Source organism: Anser anser (genome assembly GCF_964211835.1).
Source record: "Anser anser genome assembly, chromosome: 18".
Lineage (NCBI taxonomy): Eukaryota > Metazoa > Chordata > Aves > Anseriformes > Anatidae > Anser > Anser anser.
The window spans coordinates 3,319,755-3,338,447 of record NC_139739.1 but is presented as its reverse complement, the minus strand read 5'-3'; the positions used below and the strand labels follow the sequence as shown (position 1 = coordinate 3,338,447).

At 41.6% G+C, this 18,693-nt stretch overlaps 3 protein-coding genes across 5 annotated transcripts; all 3 read left to right on the top strand.

Moving 5' to 3' along the window:
* The first annotated feature begins 1 nt into the window (after nt 1).
* On the top strand, nt 2-4,476 carry GPN3 (GPN-loop GTPase 3). Its single transcript, XM_083804357.1, has 8 exons — nt 2-140; nt 223-331; nt 499-666; nt 1,421-1,545; nt 2,259-2,374; nt 3,038-3,134; nt 3,302-3,430; nt 3,996-4,476. Exons 1-8 carry the CDS (start codon nt 93-95, stop codon nt 4,056-4,058), a joined length of 855 nt encoding a protein of 284 aa, XP_083660483.1. The 5' UTR covers nt 2-92; the 3' UTR covers nt 4,059-4,476.
* A 659-nt stretch (nt 4,477-5,135) lies between these two features.
* Nucleotides 5,136-9,923, top strand: ARPC3 (actin related protein 2/3 complex subunit 3). Its single transcript, XM_083804359.1, has 7 exons — nt 5,136-5,333; nt 6,217-6,316; nt 7,100-7,176; nt 7,460-7,528; nt 7,781-7,907; nt 8,473-8,567; nt 9,394-9,923. Exons 1-7 carry the CDS (start codon nt 5,328-5,330, stop codon nt 9,454-9,456), a joined length of 537 nt encoding a protein of 178 aa, XP_083660485.1. The 5' UTR covers nt 5,136-5,327; the 3' UTR covers nt 9,457-9,923.
* A 1,073-nt stretch (nt 9,924-10,996) lies between these two features.
* On the top strand, nt 10,997-18,629 carry ANAPC7 (anaphase promoting complex subunit 7). 3 transcript variants are annotated; one of them, XM_083804321.1, is made up of 11 exons: nt 10,997-11,272; nt 11,635-11,821; nt 12,145-12,264; nt 13,718-13,829; nt 14,080-14,233; nt 14,339-14,481; nt 14,835-14,952; nt 15,403-15,599; nt 16,076-16,300; nt 16,726-16,876; nt 17,723-18,629. In XM_083804321.1, the coding sequence occupies exons 1-11, from the start codon at nt 11,172-11,174 to the stop codon at nt 17,910-17,912; spliced, it is 1,698 nt and encodes a 565-aa protein (XP_083660447.1). In that variant the 5' UTR covers nt 10,997-11,171; the 3' UTR covers nt 17,913-18,629. The 3 variants fall into 3 exon arrangements, with proteins under 3 accessions (XP_083660447.1, XP_083660449.1, XP_083660448.1); XM_083804323.1 differs by having other exon boundaries at nt 11,002-11,272; nt 11,635-11,723; XM_083804322.1 differs by lacking the exon at nt 10,997-11,272 and adding an exon at nt 11,355-11,418.
* The last annotated feature ends 64 nt before the right edge of the window (nt 18,630-18,693 follow it).

The window sequence follows — 18,693 nt, the reverse complement described above, 5'->3', positions numbered from 1 at the left end:
GGACCCAGCTACGGGGCGGCGGAGGGACCGAGCGGGGCCGTTTCGCGGAGCTTTCTGCCTCCCGCCCCCCCCCCCAGCTCCGGGCCGCCGCCATGCCGCGCTACGCGCAGCTGGTGATGGGCCCGGCGGGCAGCGGGAAGGTGAGGGGGGCGAGGGTCGCTGAGGGGACGGGACGGGACGGGACGGTGAGGAGGGCGCTGACGGCTCGCGTGTGCCTTGCAGAGCACGTACTGCGCCGCCATGGTGCAGCACTGCGAGGCGCTGGGCAGAGCCGTGCAGGTGGTCAACCTGGACCCGGCGGCGGAGCTGTTCGGCTACCCGGTGATGGCAGGTGAGGGGACCGGGGGTGGGGTGCTGAGGGGACCGGGGGTGGGGTGCTGAGGGGACCGGGGGGGTTCCTGAGGGGACCGGGGGAGTTCCTGAGGGGACCGGGGGGGCGGCGGGATGTGGGAACCCCTCTCGCCCCCCGAGACGCGCCGTGTGTGCCCGTCGTTGCAGATATCCGCGAGCTGATCGAGGTGGATGATGTTATGGAGGATGATTCCCTGCGCTTTGGCCCCAACGGGGGCCTGGTGTTCTGCATGGAGTACTTCGCCAATAACTTCAACTGGCTGGAGGAGAGCCTGGGGCACGTGGAGGACGACTACATACTGTTTGACTGCCCAGGTAAACACGCATCTATGTGTTAGCGTTGTGCTTTGGACGCAGCATAATGTTTTCAATATGATTTCTGTGGTGGTCATAGAATCATAGAATCATTTAGGTTGGAAAAGACCCATAAGATCACCAAGTCCAACCATCACCTAACACTACCAAGCCCGTGACTAAACCATGTCCCTAAGCGAGACATCCACGCGTCTCTTAAATACCTCCACCACTTCCCTGGGCCAATGCCTAACCACCCTTTCCACAAAGAAATTCTTCCTGACATCTAATCTAAACCTCCCCTGGTGCAACTTGTGGCCTATTGCTTGTCACCTGAGAAAAGAGACTGACACCCTCTTCACTGCCACCTTTTCAGGTAGTTGTAGAGAGCAATGAGGTCTTCCTTCAGCCTCCTTTTTATGTATTTTTTTGTATTATTAACAGTTGTCAGAGTTGCTTCCAGATGCCTCAGAAGTTAACTTGTCTCCATTCTAATTTGGGTGACAGTACTGACTTTTGTTAGCATCATGTAGTGTGAGAAAACTACGGTAACTAATGCTAAGTGGAGGTTAAGGGAGGAAGAGTAAATTTTGAATTCATTTCCATTTTGCCAGTATAATTTCATCCAAATACAGGCACAGTTGTCTGAAAGATTGGGCTTTCTTTATCAGCTGTTATTCATACTAAGTGTAATGCCCATGTTTCTGTAACCGATAACTGAAATGTTTCTGTTAGCTTTCCATTTCTGCATATTAATATTCTAAGCGTGTCTTAGGTCAGATCGAACTCTATACACATTTGCCAGTGATGAAACAGCTGGTGGAGCAGCTTCAGCAGTGGGAGTTCCGTGTCTGTGGAGTGTTTCTCGTTGACTCTCAATTTATGGTGGAATCTTTTAAGGTATCCATTTGAAATCTTGTAAACAATTGTAAAAGTTCATATTGATGTAGAACAAGGAATCTGATCGATTTAGGGGGCTGGGTTTGTTTAGGCCGAAGGAAGGAATGCTAAACGGGGAGATCTGATTACGGGGGGAATGCTAAACGGGGAGATCTTTAGCTGCCTCAGACAAAGGTTGTAGAAAGGAAAGTTCCAGCTGGACGTATAGGAAATACCCTGCACCGTGAGAATGGTCAGGCGGGAGCAGGGGCATAGAGACGCTGCGTAATGTAAATTTGTGGAGTTGTTCAAAACTTGAGCCCCGAGCGACCGAATCTGACTGAGAAGTTAGCTCTGCTTTGAGTGTTGGTAGGGACCAGATAACCTGTAAAAGTTCCTTCCAGCCTAAATTGTTCTGTGATTCTATGAGAGCTTTCTCAGAGCTGGAGAGAGAGCATGACCCTTCCCTTATCCAGCAATAAGAATCCTGAGAAGGGCTTTGAGTTTTGTTCATGTCCTTTTCAGTGACAGATCCAGATTTAAAGCTCTGGAAACAGCTGGCAGATGGGAACCTTGGCACCTCCCTTTTCCAGCAGAGATAATGACTCCCCACTTGGCCTCGTGCCCATGTTTCATGTATTCATTAGCTAGACTTGCTGTATAGTAGATTGTGACCTGCGTGATGGTTTTGTGTTTTTCTGTACTTAACTATGTTATTTTTCATACTTCTTCAGTTTATCTCCGGAATTCTGGCAGCACTCAGTGCAATGATCTCTTTAGAGATTCCACAGATTAACATCATGACTAAAATGGATTTGTTGAGCAAGAAAGCTAAGAAGGAAATAGAAAAGTAAGTTCCAAAACATTACTTACTCTGTAGTGTGATATCTTGAGGTAAATTTCACTCAGAATTCAGTCTAATCTTTCCCCCATTTAAAATATACTCTTTTTGGAATGGTAAAAGACGGATTTGTTCTGCATCAACTGTGGTCTTTAAATGCCTGGATAGGATGTGTACAGTTTAGTCAAAGTCAAAAGGTTAGCTCCATGTGTGTACATAGCTCTAGATTTTTCTTTAAAAAATTATCTTGAATAACTTGCATCATTCTGAATGACATTCTGGGGTACTGTACCTCCTTGAAAACCTAAACTAGAGGTGATCCTAACTTGTTTTGGTACTGAACATACTGAATTACCTCTGTGTTACTTTTACATTTGTACTACAGTTTGAAAAAATAGTGTTCCCTGTGGTCTTCATCAAAGCTTTCTTAAGTATAAAAGTATATTAGCAAAAAGAAAATTTAAAAAAACAACACATTTTTTCTACTCGCAATCATAATCTGAAATTTAAAAACAATTACAAAAACTGTATTTAACAGGGGTTGTAAGTTGCCATGATAATAAGTTAGTTCATTCAGATCACAGAAGGATAGGTGGCTTTGGTAGCTGTCTAAAAGCATAGTGACTCATGCATTCTGTATGTCGGTGTTAATGATGAGTTTCTTTCTGCCAGGTACTTAGATCCGGATATGTATTCTATGATTGAAGATTCTACAAATCTACTGAAAAGCAAAATGTTTAAAAAACTGACTAAATCGATATGTGGATTGGTATGTATATTCTGATCTGGGAACTACCATTGGTTTGCAGTTTTCCTTCAAAGGGCTTTAGCAGTCTGGGCAAGGAAAATATAACTGTAGTATAAGGCAGTGGTTTAGAGTGCTGTGAGGAGACTTAGTGCATTCTCCTTCTAATGTCTTTTGAATCCTTTCTCTAGATTGATGATTACGGTATGGTTCGATTTCTACCTTTTGATCGCTCTGATGAGGAAAGTATAAACATAGTTCTGCAGCACATAGACCTTACCATTCAGTATGGAGAAGATCTTGAATTTAAAGAACCAAAGGTAAGGTACTTCTGATGATAAGATGAAAAATAGAAGGGCTCCATAATACAGATCATGATATAAATCTTTGCCTTGTTAATAAATGATTGCCTTCATATGGTTCAAAATAAGCCATGTTTAGTCTTTTAGTGACAATGCTTATATCATCTTCATTTACTCTTACAAAAATGGGATTCTTTAATATTGTCTTGCGTGTGCAAGTACTGTTCAAATGGTTGTGTTGAAAGTAATGCTTTTGTTTTCAAAAATAATATAATCTTAACTTTTAAAGGTCAGAAAGGGCCATTAAGAGAATTAAGATCTCTTCCTGCATGTTTGTTCAAACTCCCCTAAAAAATTATGCATCTGTATCTCATGTTGTAAAGTTATTCCTAATGTATATCTGTCATACATCTATCATGTAAAATACATGAAAATACATTTCAGAAAGTTTTGCTATTTGTTTTATGGAACAATGTTAGACATTGTTCATGTGGTTTCTAAAATAAAGCATCGCAGAACAGACAATGTAAAACAGCCACTAGGGAAAAGTCAGGTTTTACCTTTTTTGTTTTCTTTCTGGCAGGAATATGAAGAAGATAAATCTGCTCTTGTGGATGAGTATTTTCAAGATCATGTAAATGAGTGAAAAATAGATGCTCAGAAAGAGGAAGAAAATACCTTGCCTGTGTGTTTAAAACAACAAAAAATCCACTGCTGTACAAATATATTTGATGTTTTATCTGTAAGATAACTAAAATTTCTACTGAGAAATGGGCTATATGTCAGTTTATATGACAGAATATTATGAACTATATTGTTGTTTTTAGTTCTTTTATAAGTACAGAAAGTTCCTGGATTCTCTTAAATGTTTCAATTTTATTTTGTTTTTATTTCTTCGCCTAAAACGTATTAGTCCAATTTATTATTTATTCAGCTACTTTCAGCTGAATTGGAGGATGTTTTTCTGCTGCTCATGTCCAAGTACCTATCAACCTTGCCTTTTCCTTAACCCGAAGGAATGTGTTTTGCTCATGGAGTCCTTGAATTAAAATATTTTCCATAGAGGTCTCATGGTTATGTAATGCTTAAATTCAGTGGATGCCTCTGTATAGGCATGACACCTCTCACTATATAGGATATATAGTTTGTGTATTAAAAATTAAGCCTGTTCCCAGAAAACCTGAACATCAGCCAAGTAATAGTTCTTCAGGATTGTGAAACATGGAGTCAAAAAACGTACTCATTTTTTAATAGTTACAGAGTGGGTTAACCTCATGATGTGGCAAGTCGTGATGCGTGTCTGGGGTTAATCCCACCACGTCGGGGCCTGATCTGGCTGAACTAAACTTTGCTGGTTTAGCTCACCTCCAGCCTGGCACATCCTAGGGCTGAGTCATTGAATCAGGGAGTGGTCTGGGTGGAAAGGGGCCTCACAGACCCAAGGCTGCCCCCAGCCCCATCCAGCCGGGCTGGGGCATCCTTCTGACCGTGTCCTGTTCATGGCGCGTGGAAAAGAAGCCCAAGCCCTTCAGCTTCAAATCCCCCCAATTTTTCCTGCCTGACTCACGCAACGAGTCATTTATGGGTGAAATTAGACACACTGGCTCCCAGGGAGGGCCATGGGTCGCTAGTACCAGACGAACCTGGGTCTCTTCAAACGCTTCACCGCCCCTAAACCCGCCCCGGTGGGGCTGGCTCCGTGCTGCCTCACCCCGCTCCCCACCTCAGCTCCTTCCCCGGCCGGGAGCGGCGCCTCTCGGGGCGGCGCAGGCTGCGGCTTCCCCTGCTCGCACCGCCCTGCTGCCTCATTTCCTGCAGCCCCGGCGGCCGAGGAAGAGGAAGAGGAAGGCTTGCCGTGAACCCATCCCTGCCATCCACCCGCTCGGCCCCGCCGAGCTGCCCCCTGCCCTCCGAGATGCCGGTGAGGGGCCCGGGCAGCCCGCGGGAGGCCCGGCGGGGGGCGGGACGCCGGGCGCGGCCGGGCGCTGTGGGGCCGGGGCTCGGCTGTGGGGCCGGGGGTGAAAAGGGAACGGGGTCGGGTTTGAGGGGGGAACGGGGCCGTAGCCGCTGGAGCCTGGCGCTTTGGAGGGGGTTGGTGTCGGTGGGAGGCTGCTGCAAGGCCGGAGCCTTCATCTTCCTCTTTCTTCTTCCTCACCCCGGTGGGAGGGCGGCAGCCTGCTACGGCCCCGCAAAGGCAGGGCTGCGGGGCGGGGAAGGCTTCTTAAATGGTCACTTGGTCAAAGCCAATTTTCCAGGAAGTGTCATATTCAGAGGGCTGGGGATTTTTTACCCCACTTACACCTGTTGTAGCACACAGAAATCTTCTTGAGCATGTATGCGATAAGCCTGATTTTAGTTACTATTATCTACTATTATTAGCTAGACATGCAACAAAATCCCTTTCTAATGACAGAGTAACTAACTCGTTTAATGACCAATTTCGTGACCTGTGGAATGCCCCACTGCAGGGCTGCTCCTCCCATGGAGCCCTGCAACTTGGGTTCAGGCAGCCCAGGGATGGAGCAGCGGACATGGGTTGGATGGACCAGTTTTGTCCTGTCTTCCAGCACTAACATAAATGGTGTCCGGGGTGATGGTCAGCACCGGAATGGTGCTGAGATATGGGCCCAGTTAAAAAATATAAGTTGTTTGTGCAAAGAAAGGTTGCTGGAAGCACAGCTAACCAACAAAACTGACTTTGGTGAAGATACAGGAGAGAGCCGTAATCAGTCTGCGCTGCCAAGGGGATGCTGAAATGCCCGTTTTAAGTGGCATTGATAACAAGCCTTCTCCCCTGTCTGTAGGCTTACCACTCAACTTTAATGGACTCTGATACCAAGCTAGTTGGGAACATGGCGCTGTTACCCATCAGAAGCCAGTTCAAAGGCCCAGCGCCCCGGGAAAGTAAGTTTATCTCTGAAAGCCCCTTTGCATATTGTTTGAAGTCATTTCACGGTTTGTCCCAGACCAGACCCAGTAAGAGTGAGGAGAGGAGTTGTGGCTTAGAAATGGACTGCTTTGTAGATGACGTTTTCAGATGCTGAAGTGTTACAAGCCGTAGAAAATTATCATACAATTGTTATCTGGAACAGGTCTGGCTAATTTGGTTACTTTACTAATTAAAAGGAAGCCTGCAGTTACTATTTTCACACTTCCTCCAGTGTCTCAGCATGCTTGTCAGCAGGCTCTGAGGAGGACGTGGTGGTGCAAACCCTCTCATGTCAGAGGAAGCAGAGGTTTAACTGCAGAGAACTCGCACTTTGGAGCTGAGGCTGAGGGCACTTGGCTGCCCTGAAGCTACAGGATGATGAGGAAGAAAGGCAGCACTGTAGGGTAGCAAAAACCCAAAACTTTAGTCTTGGGCATCCCAAAACTGACCACTTAAGTTACTCAACTGGTAGGAAACTGGGGAACTGCTGAACTGCTGCCCTTTGTGAAGTGAGAAGTCATGGTGGAAAGAAGAAAAGGGAGTTAAAACTCCTGCTAAGAGTAGGAAACTTAAATATTACGGTCTGAGTTCACCAGTCTTTCAGATAGCAAACACTATAGCGTAGCCCAGTTTTCTGCATTTTGTAAATGATTTTGCTTTTGCAAGAACCATTGTTTATGTACTTCAGTGAATAAAAGTTATGATCAAATGTGGTGTACTGGTACACTGTTTAACTTTGTTTTTCTTTTTTTTTTAAGCTAAGGATGTAGATATTATAGATGAAGCCATCTACTACTTCAAAGCTAATGTTTTCTTCAAAAATTATGAAATTAAGGTAATTTTTTGTGATATTGTATATACAGTAAGTCTTGGATATTTGGTGGTACAGGTATACATTTCTTTGCAGGTTAAATAGTTCTATTAGATAAGAAAACCTCCCCTTCCTCCCACTTAATTTTTTTAATTGGATAAATGTCATGAATTACAAGTTCCTCTCTGATGAGGAAATTTTTATCCCAAATGGTTTGAATTCATTCCTATTTCAAACTTTTACCAGTTCCATAAAGCATTCTGTAGTCTAACAGTGTCTGGGCTCTGTGTGCGCTCTTATTTTGCAGAATGAGGCTGACAGAACACTGATCTACGTAACTCTCTACATTTCTGAGTGCTTGAAAAAGCTGCAAAAGGTAAGCAGGGAAACAGCCTGTTCTGGGATTGTACTCAAGAGTATTTGCTGATGTTCTCCTCCTAGGGGCACAACTAACACTGCTCACCATAGTCCCAGTTGTCAGAGCCACAAATACTTGAGGCTGTGGATCTCCAAAGAGATGTTGTGATGCTCATCTTGATGAGTCTTTAAGTTTTAATGTCTGGTAAAATATTTGAGTCTAAGGCTTTTGTTTGTAAGTTTTAACCAATTGTTTGTCTGGTTCTTCCAGTGTAACTCCAAAGGCCAAGGAGAGAAAGAGATGTACACACTAGGAATCACTAACTTCCCAATCCCTGGGGAACCTGGCTTTCCACTTAATGCCATTTATGCCAAACCTACCAACAAGCAGGAGGAAGGTGAGACTAAACCAAGAACTCTGAAGGCTTCCTTTGGCCCATAGTTTACCAGCTGCATTTTTGTGACTATGACTAGAAAAGTGACCCTGAAAACTGAATCTTCTGAATCTGTAGCTCTGTCTTCTGCGGGCTGCATGAGCTGGATTTTCTGACCTCAGGGGCCCAAAAACTTCCCTGGATCCATAAATTCAACAGAACAGAGCAATATGGGTCTGAGTCTTTTGCATCAACATAATTGCTAGATAAATTCTGTAACAGAGCCCAAGCCAACTTCTGCACTGGGAAAAGAGGAAGTCTACAATGATGGGCAAAGGTACCAATGAGAAAAAAATGGTTTGGATGATCCTTTTTACTGATTTTATAATTATATAAAATTATATTAACATTATATAAAATTAAATATAAAAATCCCAAGTTTGGCTGTACATTGAACGAACCAACTCAGCCAGCCAGCAAGCTGAAAGCTGTGAAAGCTCACAGTTTCCACTGTAGGCATTGATGTCCAATGCTTCCATGATAAATTCAATTTCACTTGGTGCTGTTTTGTGCTTGTGCTGTGTTTCAGAGGTGATGAGAGCCTACTTGCAGCAGCTCAGGCAAGAAACTGGTCTTCGGCTTTGTGAAAAAGTATTTGATCCTCAGAGTGACAAGCCTAGTAAGGTAAGGCTTTGGTGTGATCAACACAGGTTTAATGAGAGGCTTGCTTGTTTTTTCAGAGAAGTGAAACGATGGGGTGAGTGATCAGATGTGGATAACTTTGGAGCAGGCTTCCCTGGTTTTATAAGGCTATCAGACTGCAAATTTTCAATACATTTCATCTGTAATATTGTAAGACAGCAAATGAAAATTTTGGATACTTTTAAAAGCAGGATAGTAATAAGTGGTGTCTCAATCAGTTCTTCAAAGTGTTGCATACTGTTGGCTAAGGAGGACTCAAGGTTTTCAGAAATCTGTGGGCATGAGAAATGCTGTTTATCTTCCTGAGTGGTTCTGATCTGTTAGCTTCCTTGAAGTAGACTGTTTTGCCTCATACCCAGATTAAAAAAATAGCCAATCAATGCATGAATTACCTCCTGGTTATATGTTTCATGTGCAAATATGACTGTTTTTAACATTGAAAGTATTTAGGCAAATTTAGTTTCAAAGGCATAGCTTTCCGATGCCTTGTTTATTATTATACTGGACTAAATATATTGGAAGAAATAGCATACACAGAATAAATAGTAAAAATAGTATTGAAATAGTAGAAAGGATAATATCCTGCTTTAATTCAGAGTCTGCAGCTCTATATTATAACTCATTGGATCCACTCCTGTCATCTTGTTTTCCTAAATTCCAATAGAAACCAATAGGGAAAACTGTATGTGCAAAATTGGACCCATAACATTTGTTATTTGTCAGTGGTTGAATACTTGCAAGTCACTATTTCATTTACTGCACTGAAACTGCTTTTGCATATTTTCTTATTTTGTACTTTCTTCTGCAGTGGTGGATCTGCTTCGTGAAGAGACAGTTCATGAACAAGAGTCTGTCAGGTCCTGGGCAGTGAAGAGGCAAAGCAGCAACAACATTAAGCATTTCCACAGGAACATGTGTAAAGGATTTTGCCTTTTTTTTTTTTTTTTTGGATATGTTTTGTACCAAGGAAGAATTAAGTGCTTATGAAGAAAAAAATAATCAATGAGAGGTAAAAAGAAGTTAAAGCAAAAAGATCATTGAGTACTGTAAGCAAATATTAAGCTGGTGCTTAATAAAAGATTTCTAATGTGCTGTTTCAGATGCAGGCTGCTTTATTATCAGTGGTTACAGCTAGCATTTAAAACAGGGCTTTTGTTTAAACAGGAGAAATGTGTGTGCCTGGGGGCGTATGTAATTGCTCTGCTGGCTAGAGTCTCAGTATCACGTGTTAAAGTACAATGATTTTTACCTTTTTTCAATAAACTTAGCTTGTAATTAATGTGATACCTGCTTTATGTCTTATGGATAGCTTTCAAAGAAATAAAATTAAGATTTTGGTGAAAAGGCCATCATTATTGTTTAATGGTAAAGTAATCAGAAAGAAGTGAATCATTCTTATTGTAAACAAGATTAATGCAGAGGCTGTAGTCTCCAGCAGTGTCCCCGTTATTTAACATCTTCCTCTGCAGAGCAGTGCTCTGAAGATGTTTTAACGTCTTCAAAGAGTAATGTAGGCAGATTACATACACCTTAGTCCAAGGCTGCCTTTGTGATGGCAGATTTGGTCAAACATAATGAGCACATGGTAGCAGCAAAAATTGTTTTGATCAATCTGATGGCTTCCTGAAGATCTGCAAATGTGAGTTCATTTTATTTTCTAGACAGAAAATTGCAGTTGTGGCAATGCTTGTTTCATTGCCGCCGTACAGCACCACCATAACTTTGCGTTCCTTAACACTGGGCTGCTCGGCAGTCACTGAGAGCTGTGGTGGCCTCGAGCCGACAGCTCCTCCTGCTGTCAGTGGCAGTAATGCTTGTAGAGTAGCCACGTTTTACATTTTACACATTTTACTCCCTTTCACAGTAGGTAAGGGAGTGGAAAAAATTAAGTTGATGAAAGAAAAAAATCCCAACACAGGTTTTATCTTGTTGCTGTGTGAGGTTGACCCCTCTTGAGAGGCAGTTCCATGCCTCATGGTTAATGGTGGCTCAAGTTAAAGTGTTTCTTCTGCCTGTGTCCCAGAAGAAACCTGGGTTTTAAAGGGTCTTTCTTCTCAGCTGTCTATTTTTACAGGCAGAACCTCCGTCATCTCCAAGACCTGTCACACTTCGCTGCCACAGCCAATAGCTAATGAAGTTTTGGTAGAAATTTCGGTTTTGAGAGGAAAAACGGCTAGGTTTAAGAGCTCTGCAGATACAGAGTCTAAATCTTTTTACACAAAACACTGCTGAGCCGGAGAAGGTCTCCTCCAGCCCCCATGACACACCGCCCAGCCTGACACAATCCCCCTACTCCTACCACCCACCCGCCCTACAGCCGACTGAGGGAAGGCGCCGCTGCGCGGGCGGAGCTATCGGGGGGCCTTGGCCCCGCCCGCGGGCTGCCCTGCCGAGCGCCTGTCGGGCCGCGCGCCCGCCGGCAGGGCAGCGGCGGAGGCGGCGTCGCGTGAGGCCCCTGCGACGGCGCCATTTTGAAGCGGCTGTGGCGGCCCCGATCCGTTCCTCCTCTCCTTCCGGTCCCCTCCCGGCTCCCTCCCGGCTCCCTCCCGGCTCCGTTTCTCCTTGCCGTGCCCTCCCGCCGCCGTCATGAGCGTGGTGGAGCACGTCCGGGAGATGGCCTCCGCCGGGCTCCACTCGAACGTGCGGCTCCTCAGCGGGCTTCTCCTGACGATGAGCGGCAACAACCCGTGAGTGGCCCTCCCGCCGGCGGCTGAGGGGGAGGCCCGCGGGGAGCCTGCGGGCAGGGGCAGGAGGAGGAGGAGGGCTCAGTGTTAGGGCTCTCCCTGCCTACAGTGGCCTCTGTGCGCCTGTATGTTTTGGAGAGTTGTTTGAGGTACTAATTAACGCCAGAATCCCCTTCTGAAACCCTCACTGCTCAACATGGGAAGGTAGCACCTTTGTGAGGAGTTGTACCTGTTACCCAGGGGCCCTCCCAGTGCAGCAAAGGAGCAGCAACATTTGGAAATTGAAGGCAGACAAAGCAAGCTTCACATGCTTTGGAATCTCTTTGGCTCTTTGCTGAACTTAGTCTGTTTGCATTTTTTCCTAGGGAACTGTTTTCACCATCTCAGAAATACCAACTCCTCGTATATCACGCGGATTCTCTTTTCCATGATAAGGAATATAGAAATGCTGTCAGTAAGTACACAATGGCCTTGCAGCAGAAAAAGGCTTTAAGTAAAACTTCAAAAGTAAGACCTTCTACTGGGAATGCTGCATCAACCCCCCAAAGCCAGGTATTTCAAAACTGACTAATGTGCTGCATAAAATGATCAGGCCCCCTCTGTTCAGTTAATGTTGCTGATTTAACGATGTAGTGTTAGATTGTGGATTTATCATGTCAAATAAGCCTATTTTCTAATGGAAAGCTTAATTTGGTCTTGGAACGTGAGATTTTATATATGCAATTCATGCTTTTTGAAGACATGAGAACCAGTCAGTTGCGTTTTTAACTTTCTTGCACTAGACTTTTCTAACATATTTTAAACATTTTATGAGGCGACCTTATTTACGTTTTTTATGTGACTGTAAAGTGCTTAATGTTTGTGTTTTATTTCAGTGTTTACCGTCTGAAATTGAAGTGAAATATAAAATGGCTGAATGCTATACAATGCTGAAGCAAGATAAAGATGCCATTGCTATTCTGGATGGGATTCCTTCCAGACAGAGAACCCCAAAGGTTTGTTCTGGCAGATGTTTGTCACAAGTCCTTGGTCGGTGTATTTCTAATCCTTAGGCCAGTAAAGCAATGTAGTCTCTGAGTATAATAGAGCTTGAAATCTGTATCATCCATCCATCGTCCATTCTTTCTTGGATGTTGTTATGAGTAGTTTTCATAGGGCAAAGAGCGATTACTCTCAACAAATGTGTGTCACTTCTACCAGGAAAAAAAGTTTATATGATTGTAAGCCGTTCAATTACGGCAAGTTAGCGAGTGAGTGCGAGATATCCGAATAATTTGCTCTGGTTTTGAAGTGGGGCTCTAAAAGTGAGAGCCAAGTACAGGTTTAACGTAACGTACTTTACTTTGTGGATGTAGCTAGGCAGAGTCCTAGCCTCCATGGAAGAGCTGTGTATCGCTGGACAGGAAAGGCATGCTGTCACCAGCTGGAGCTGAAGGGGATACACTTGTAGCCTAGTTACCTTGCAAGGCTGACTGTTCTGTGCTGTTTCACTGTTAGGCAGTCAACTGAACCTGCTAAACTGTGATTGTTAAAATTGAGCAAGTGTTTTAATACGTTCTTGAATCCAGAATGTGTAAGGAGTAGCACATCATTTCTTATTGTATGGTTTGAGCAATGCGAGATGCTTGAAAGGATGAAGACTTTGGCAAACAGTAGGAACACCAATGCTCCGTCTTTCCAGTTCACTACATCCTTCTTAATAACAGTTTAGATAACGCTAAATATTTAGATCCCATTGTGGACTGCAGTGCTAAATATGTTGAGTCTGTGCCTTCTGGCTCTGTTATGTCATAAGGGCTTAAAAGATAAATGCATCAACTCAATCATCTATGTTTTATCTTAAAGCAGTGTATGTGGCTTAGGCTCTGGTAATGTATAGGTGTTCTGTTTAAAGACCAAATTGCAGAGCAGAAAAAGAAGAAAAGATTAAGGAAAGAAAACTTTTAACCTATACACACTAGTAAAATGAAGTATTGTAGCAGAAAAGTAATTGGGCTGCGTAGAGCTCAAATCATTTCTGTTCTTTCATCAATCATGACTTTATTCATAAGCTAAATGGAAACTTTCTCTGCCTTCCTAAACTCTTTAAAACTTCAGTTGATCAGAGACGTATACTGAAAGTTAATGTAATGGGTATACAGGTACTTCTCGGCATCATACGTAAAATACTTGCCCATTTTTTGACATCATGTATGCAAAATACTGAGATTTCAGGATGTATTATGTCAATACCGAAGAATACAAATTTTATATTTGGGCTCAGAATAATCAATTTTAATTTTATAGTATATGGTATGTTATAGTGATCTCAGAAGAAAAGCTGGCAATTATAACTTCTACCCAGAACAGGAGGGAGGGAGCAATGCTTGAAGGCAAAGTTGTGACCTATTCTTAGTGAGGATTTCTCCTTTCTCATACCTGACTCTAGTGCCATTGTGTTCCTTACAGATCAACATGATGCTGGCAAATCTGTACAAGAAAGCGGGTCAAGAACGCTCATCCGTTACAAGCTACAAAGAAGTACTGAGACAGTGCCCGTTAGCACTTGATGCCATACTAGGTAGGTTTCTCCATACTGTAAGTACTTCAGCACTAAAAAGTGTTATAATCTGAATTATCTTTAGGACTAGGTAATTGACTGCAATTTGCATATAATATATAATGCCTGTATTATGCAAATTATAAAGAACATTGTGACAAACTGCTTGTTTATGCTTGCCAGGGGATGGAGTTCCTGGTCTTGAGACAATTAATTTATATTAAAGGTAGTTTATGGTGACTGAAGTTGAATTTTATACCTTTCTGAATAGGTTTGCTCTCGCTGTCGGTGAAAGGTGCAGAAGTGGCCTCTATGACAATGAATGTAATTCAGAGTATTCCTAACTTGGACTGGCTTTCAGTGTGGATCAAGGCGTATGCTTTTGTGCATACTGGAGATAACACGAGAGCAATCAATACCATTTGGTAAGAGTTGAAAGAGCATGATGTAATCAAATAATATAAAATATTTATGTATAATTATATTAAAATGACATTGTATAAATAACAGCCGTTTCTTTTCTCTTAAAGCTCTTTAGAGAAAAAGTCATTGCTGAGGGATAATGTAGATTTACTGGGGAGCTTAGCAGACCTGTATTTCAGAGCTGGAGATAATAAAAACTCTATTCTAAAATTTGAACAAGCACAAATGCTGGATCCTTACCTAATAAAAGGTGAGCAAATCCTAAAAAAAAGTTTACTTAGTGTAATGATCTGTTGAGTAACATTAGAGTAGCAGATACACACAAACATTCATGAGAATATTGAATATTGTTGTACCTGGCTTTCAATTCAGAATTTACACTCGGAAATTGTGTACAATGACCAGTTGCTGGTACTTGCACGGTTCATAGTAGGTGTTTGTGTTGTAAGTCATTTAAAATTAAAAGGTATCGTAGCCATTTATGTGGTTTGCCAAAGAAGCATATATTAAAAATAATTTAATTAAGAAGTTTGTTTTTAATATTTCTTGTTGTGAATGAGCTTTCCGTTTCTTGATGACTGACCTTCAAACGTTTCGCTTCAGGAATGGATGTATATGGTTATTTATTGGCACGGGAAGGTCGACTGGAGGATGTGGAAAACTTGGGCTGCCGTCTCTTCAATATTTCTGATCAACATGCAGAGCCCTGGGTGGTGTCTGGGTAAGATGTTCTCTTTCCTTTCTTACCCTGACCCTCTCGATTTGCTGCATGAGGTAGATTACAGTTATACAGTGGATTCAGATTTTTTCGTTCAGAGGGTGCTTTTCTAACTATGTTCTGGTTTTGGGGTAACTTAGCTAGTAATAAATACTTATTTTGGTTGTTTCCAGTACGTCTAAACCTCTTTGATTTACTGTACCTGTGCAATAGCAGTGATCTATTAAATAGCTATAATGGTTAATATTCATATTGATGTTTTCTTGTTGGTTTCATTTTTTTTTTTAGCTTTTGAAAAGAAAAGTTTGTTTTTACCTGAACATATATTTTTAACTTGAAATCCAAGAAGCTCAACAGTTGCTTGTAATCTATTTTTTTTTTCCCCCTCTCTCTTCTAAGCCTCTGTGAATGCATGCAGGCAGTACGTTTACAATCTGTCTTGTCTTTCCGTAGGTGTCACAGTTTCTATAGTAAACGATACTCCCGTGCCTTATATTTAGGAGCCAAAGCTATCCAGCTTAATAGTAATAGCGTTCAAGCACTGTTGCTGAAAGGAGCTGCTCTTAGGAACATGGGCCGGGTACAGGAAGCAATTATACACTTCCGTGAAGCGATACGTCTTGCGCCTTGCAGGCTGGATTGCTATGAAGGTGAGTGAAGCGAAGCTACTCAAACGTATAGCATTGGTTTGGTGGTGTGGTGGTGATGATGATGGTTTTTGCTATTATCAAGCAAGGGAATGGACAGGAGTTGTTTTTTTTTTTCTCCTGCTGACTTTCTAGTAAATAAACTATTATTACCCCCAAAGCTATAAAGTTCTATTAAAAGTAGTTAGATGAGAGATAATAGAGAACACATGTATTTATAAGAATGATTTTCAAAAAAGATGTTTGTTTTTAAATAGTTTAATCTGGGTATAAAGAGACTTCGGTGTTTTGATCAAATCAGTTTCAGATGATGGTAATTGGATAGTTAGTTGCACTGGGAACTTCGTTTTGTCATACTGTCTCCTAAATAGGAACAAATTTATATGGTAAGTAGTTAAGGAAAATACGTTTTCAGAGGAATATGCATTTTCTTGCAGAGTTAAAAGTAATGTTAAATTTTTTTCCTTTTTCATCATCAGGTCTCATCGAATGTTACCTAGCATCTAACAGTATCCGAGAAGCTATGGTTATGGCAAATAACGTGTATAAAACTCTGGGAGCAAATGCACAGACCCTCACTCTGTTAGCAACAGTCTGTCTTGAAGACCCAGTCACACAGGAAAAAGCAAAAACATTATTGGACAAAGCGCTGACACAAAGACCTGATTACATTAAAGCTGTGGTAAAGAAAGCAGAACTTCTTAGTAAGTTCACTTTTTCCACTTAATTCATTTTCCACTTTTCTCTTTCCACTTTTCCAACTTAATACTACAAAACATAATTGATGTTTTAATTATGCAGCCTCATCAATGCGAGGAATGTGATGGTGATGTTGCAGCCTAGGGGGTTGTCAGTTCTATTCTGAAGGGAAAAGCACAAGAATTAATTGCATCTCACAACTGACATTGCAGCACTTGAAACAATTGCAGACAAAATGTTTTGACTTCAAAGTATACGTAGTCATGAGTGTAGCAGTTACTGCTTACAAAAAGTATATTGCTACTATCCTTCATGCTGTCACTTCTGAGGGAAGAAATAAGTGTGTGTTGTGATGGCTTTTACTGCGCACTCTGACTTTTATAGATTTGTCTAAACTATTAATTAAAACTGTAGTTTTGCAAATAAACAGGTAGAGAACAAAAGTATGAAGATGGAATTGCTTTGCTGAGGAACGCACTGGCTAATCAGAGTGACTGTGTTCTGCATCGAATACTCGGAGACTTTCTTGTAGCTGTCAACGAATACCAGGAAGCAATGGACCAGTACAGTATTGCCCTAAGGTAACCCAGAGACTCCAAAATTGCAGCATATTTATAAGAACCAATAATCAACTTCAAGTAAAAAGTTGAGCATTGAGTCACTAAGTGGTTAGTGCATGCATCAGAGGTAGCTCTACATCATTCTCCCTTAAAACAGAAACATAACGCATTGTAGCCTGATAATGAATTAGTTGCTCATAAGGCTTTGAACTGAGAAGTGCAAAATTTATGGATGGTATTAACAGCAAACATGTCACCATGCATACAGCTCCTTGACTGATAAAAAGATTAAGGCATGGATTTTTTTATTTATTATTACATTGGCAACTTCAGAATCTGTTCCTTTAGAATAGAAGATGCTCTATGAGCATGAGCTATTACGTAAATTTAAATAGGTGATTCAATAAAGAACCTAAATGTTATCTTATAAAGTTATGTTAAATGTTACATATTTCGATTTCAAAAAGTTAAACTCACCTTAAATCTAGCACATTACATCCACAATAAACTCGTGTTGCGTAAATGGATCAGCTATTTTTATTTTGTAAATGATGCATTTAGTCATAGTCATTTAAATTTTTATTACTTCCACATTGCTTTATAATTAGTGTTGTCTGAAGGAGTTGACTTAAGTTTCCTTAAAGAGTGTGATGTTTAGAGAAGTGCATTCGTGAGGCTCAAAATGGTTTTGTATAAAGATGCAATACTTGGTGTTATTGTCAGCCTGAGGTGAAGTTTACTGATTTGAAACTCTTGGTGATGCTAAACAGGAAGTGCAGAAAACAAGATGATTTTTTTTTAATGATAGCATTACAAATACAAAAAAATACTAAGTTTTAAGTCAATGCTTTCTTTTCTTTCCCTCAGTTTGGATCCAAATGATCAGAAGTCACTAGAAGGAATGCAGAAAATGGAAAAAGAGGAAAGCCCAACAGATGCAACCCAGGAAGAAGATGTGGACGATATGGAGGGAAGTGGAGAAGAGGGGGACTTGGAAGGCAGCGATAGTGAAGCAGCCCAGTGGGCAGATCAAGAACAGTGGTTTGGCATGCAGTGATGGCCTCTCTTCCTGAGGCTTGTTTTGGCACGTGAACATACCACTGGGGCCATTCTTCTTTGAAGAACTTCAGCTGTGATTTTTGCAGTAACAAAGACTTTTTTTTTTAATATAGACTCTGAAACCATTTAATAGTTCTATGCATCTCAATGCCATGAAGATTCTTGATGCTTCTTATTTATTAAGTATAAGGGATTAGCTGTACTGGAGGTTATTTGCAACTTTAATTTCAAAAAAATCCCTGCTAAAACTAAAAGCATTAGAATCTAAAGTGCATAATAAGCCTATTGTTTATGATGGGAACTGTCTAAATTGTGTTCAGGGCTAAGCGTGCTTGATTGGTTTGTAAATACAGCGGTTTGTATTCCTTTGTGAAAAAGGTTTGTATGCTCCCTTGTTTGTATGCTACCTTTTGGGCTCACACTCCTGTTGAAGTCTGGAGGAGTTGCTTCCGTGTGGCTGAAAGCAGCACTTTTCTCTTGCTGTGTTTGTTGAATTAATTTGTCTTTTTATAAGGCATGTCTTTTTATCTCCTGTGTGCTGTAAAGGAGAAGTTTGATACGCCACGCCGCTTTGACTTAGAGGACATTTTTGTAGTTGACTGATTTCTGTGTGTACAGAATTGTACCAGTGTTGGAGAGTTACAGCAGTTTGCCCAATCCTTACTCAAACCTATAATCACATAAAGTCTGTACATTAAAATTTATTTTTAAATGCTCTTTAGTTTTATTTCAGAATGTTACTAAATGGTTTTTCATCAGTGACTCAAAGCACTTCACAT

Excerpts from the sequence above, each read along its gene's own strand:
- GPN3 (XM_083804357.1), top strand. The coding sequence starts at position 93 with ATGCCGCGCTACGCGCAGCTGGTGATGGGCCCGGCGGGCAGCGGGAAG. Across the intron at positions 667-1,420 it reads CATACTGTTTGACTGCCCAG|GTCAGATCGAACTCTATACA; the intron begins GTAAACACGCAT and ends AGCGTGTCTTAG. Across the intron at positions 3,135-3,301 it reads CTAAATCGATATGTGGATTG|ATTGATGATTACGGTATGGT; the intron begins GTATGTATATTC and ends TCCTTTCTCTAG.
- ARPC3 (XM_083804359.1), top strand. Across the intron at positions 7,177-7,459 it reads TCAAAAATTATGAAATTAAG|AATGAGGCTGACAGAACACT; the intron begins GTAATTTTTTGT and ends CTTATTTTGCAG. Across the intron at positions 7,529-7,780 it reads GCTTGAAAAAGCTGCAAAAG|TGTAACTCCAAAGGCCAAGG; the intron begins GTAAGCAGGGAA and ends TGGTTCTTCCAG.
- ANAPC7 (XM_083804321.1), top strand. The coding sequence starts at position 11,172 with ATGAGCGTGGTGGAGCACGTCCGGGAGATGGCCTCCGCCGGGCTCCAC. Across the intron at positions 12,265-13,717 it reads CCAGACAGAGAACCCCAAAG|ATCAACATGATGCTGGCAAA; the intron begins GTTTGTTCTGGC and ends TGTTCCTTACAG. Across the intron at positions 13,830-14,079 it reads AGCACTTGATGCCATACTAG|GTTTGCTCTCGCTGTCGGTG; the intron begins GTAGGTTTCTCC and ends CTTTCTGAATAG.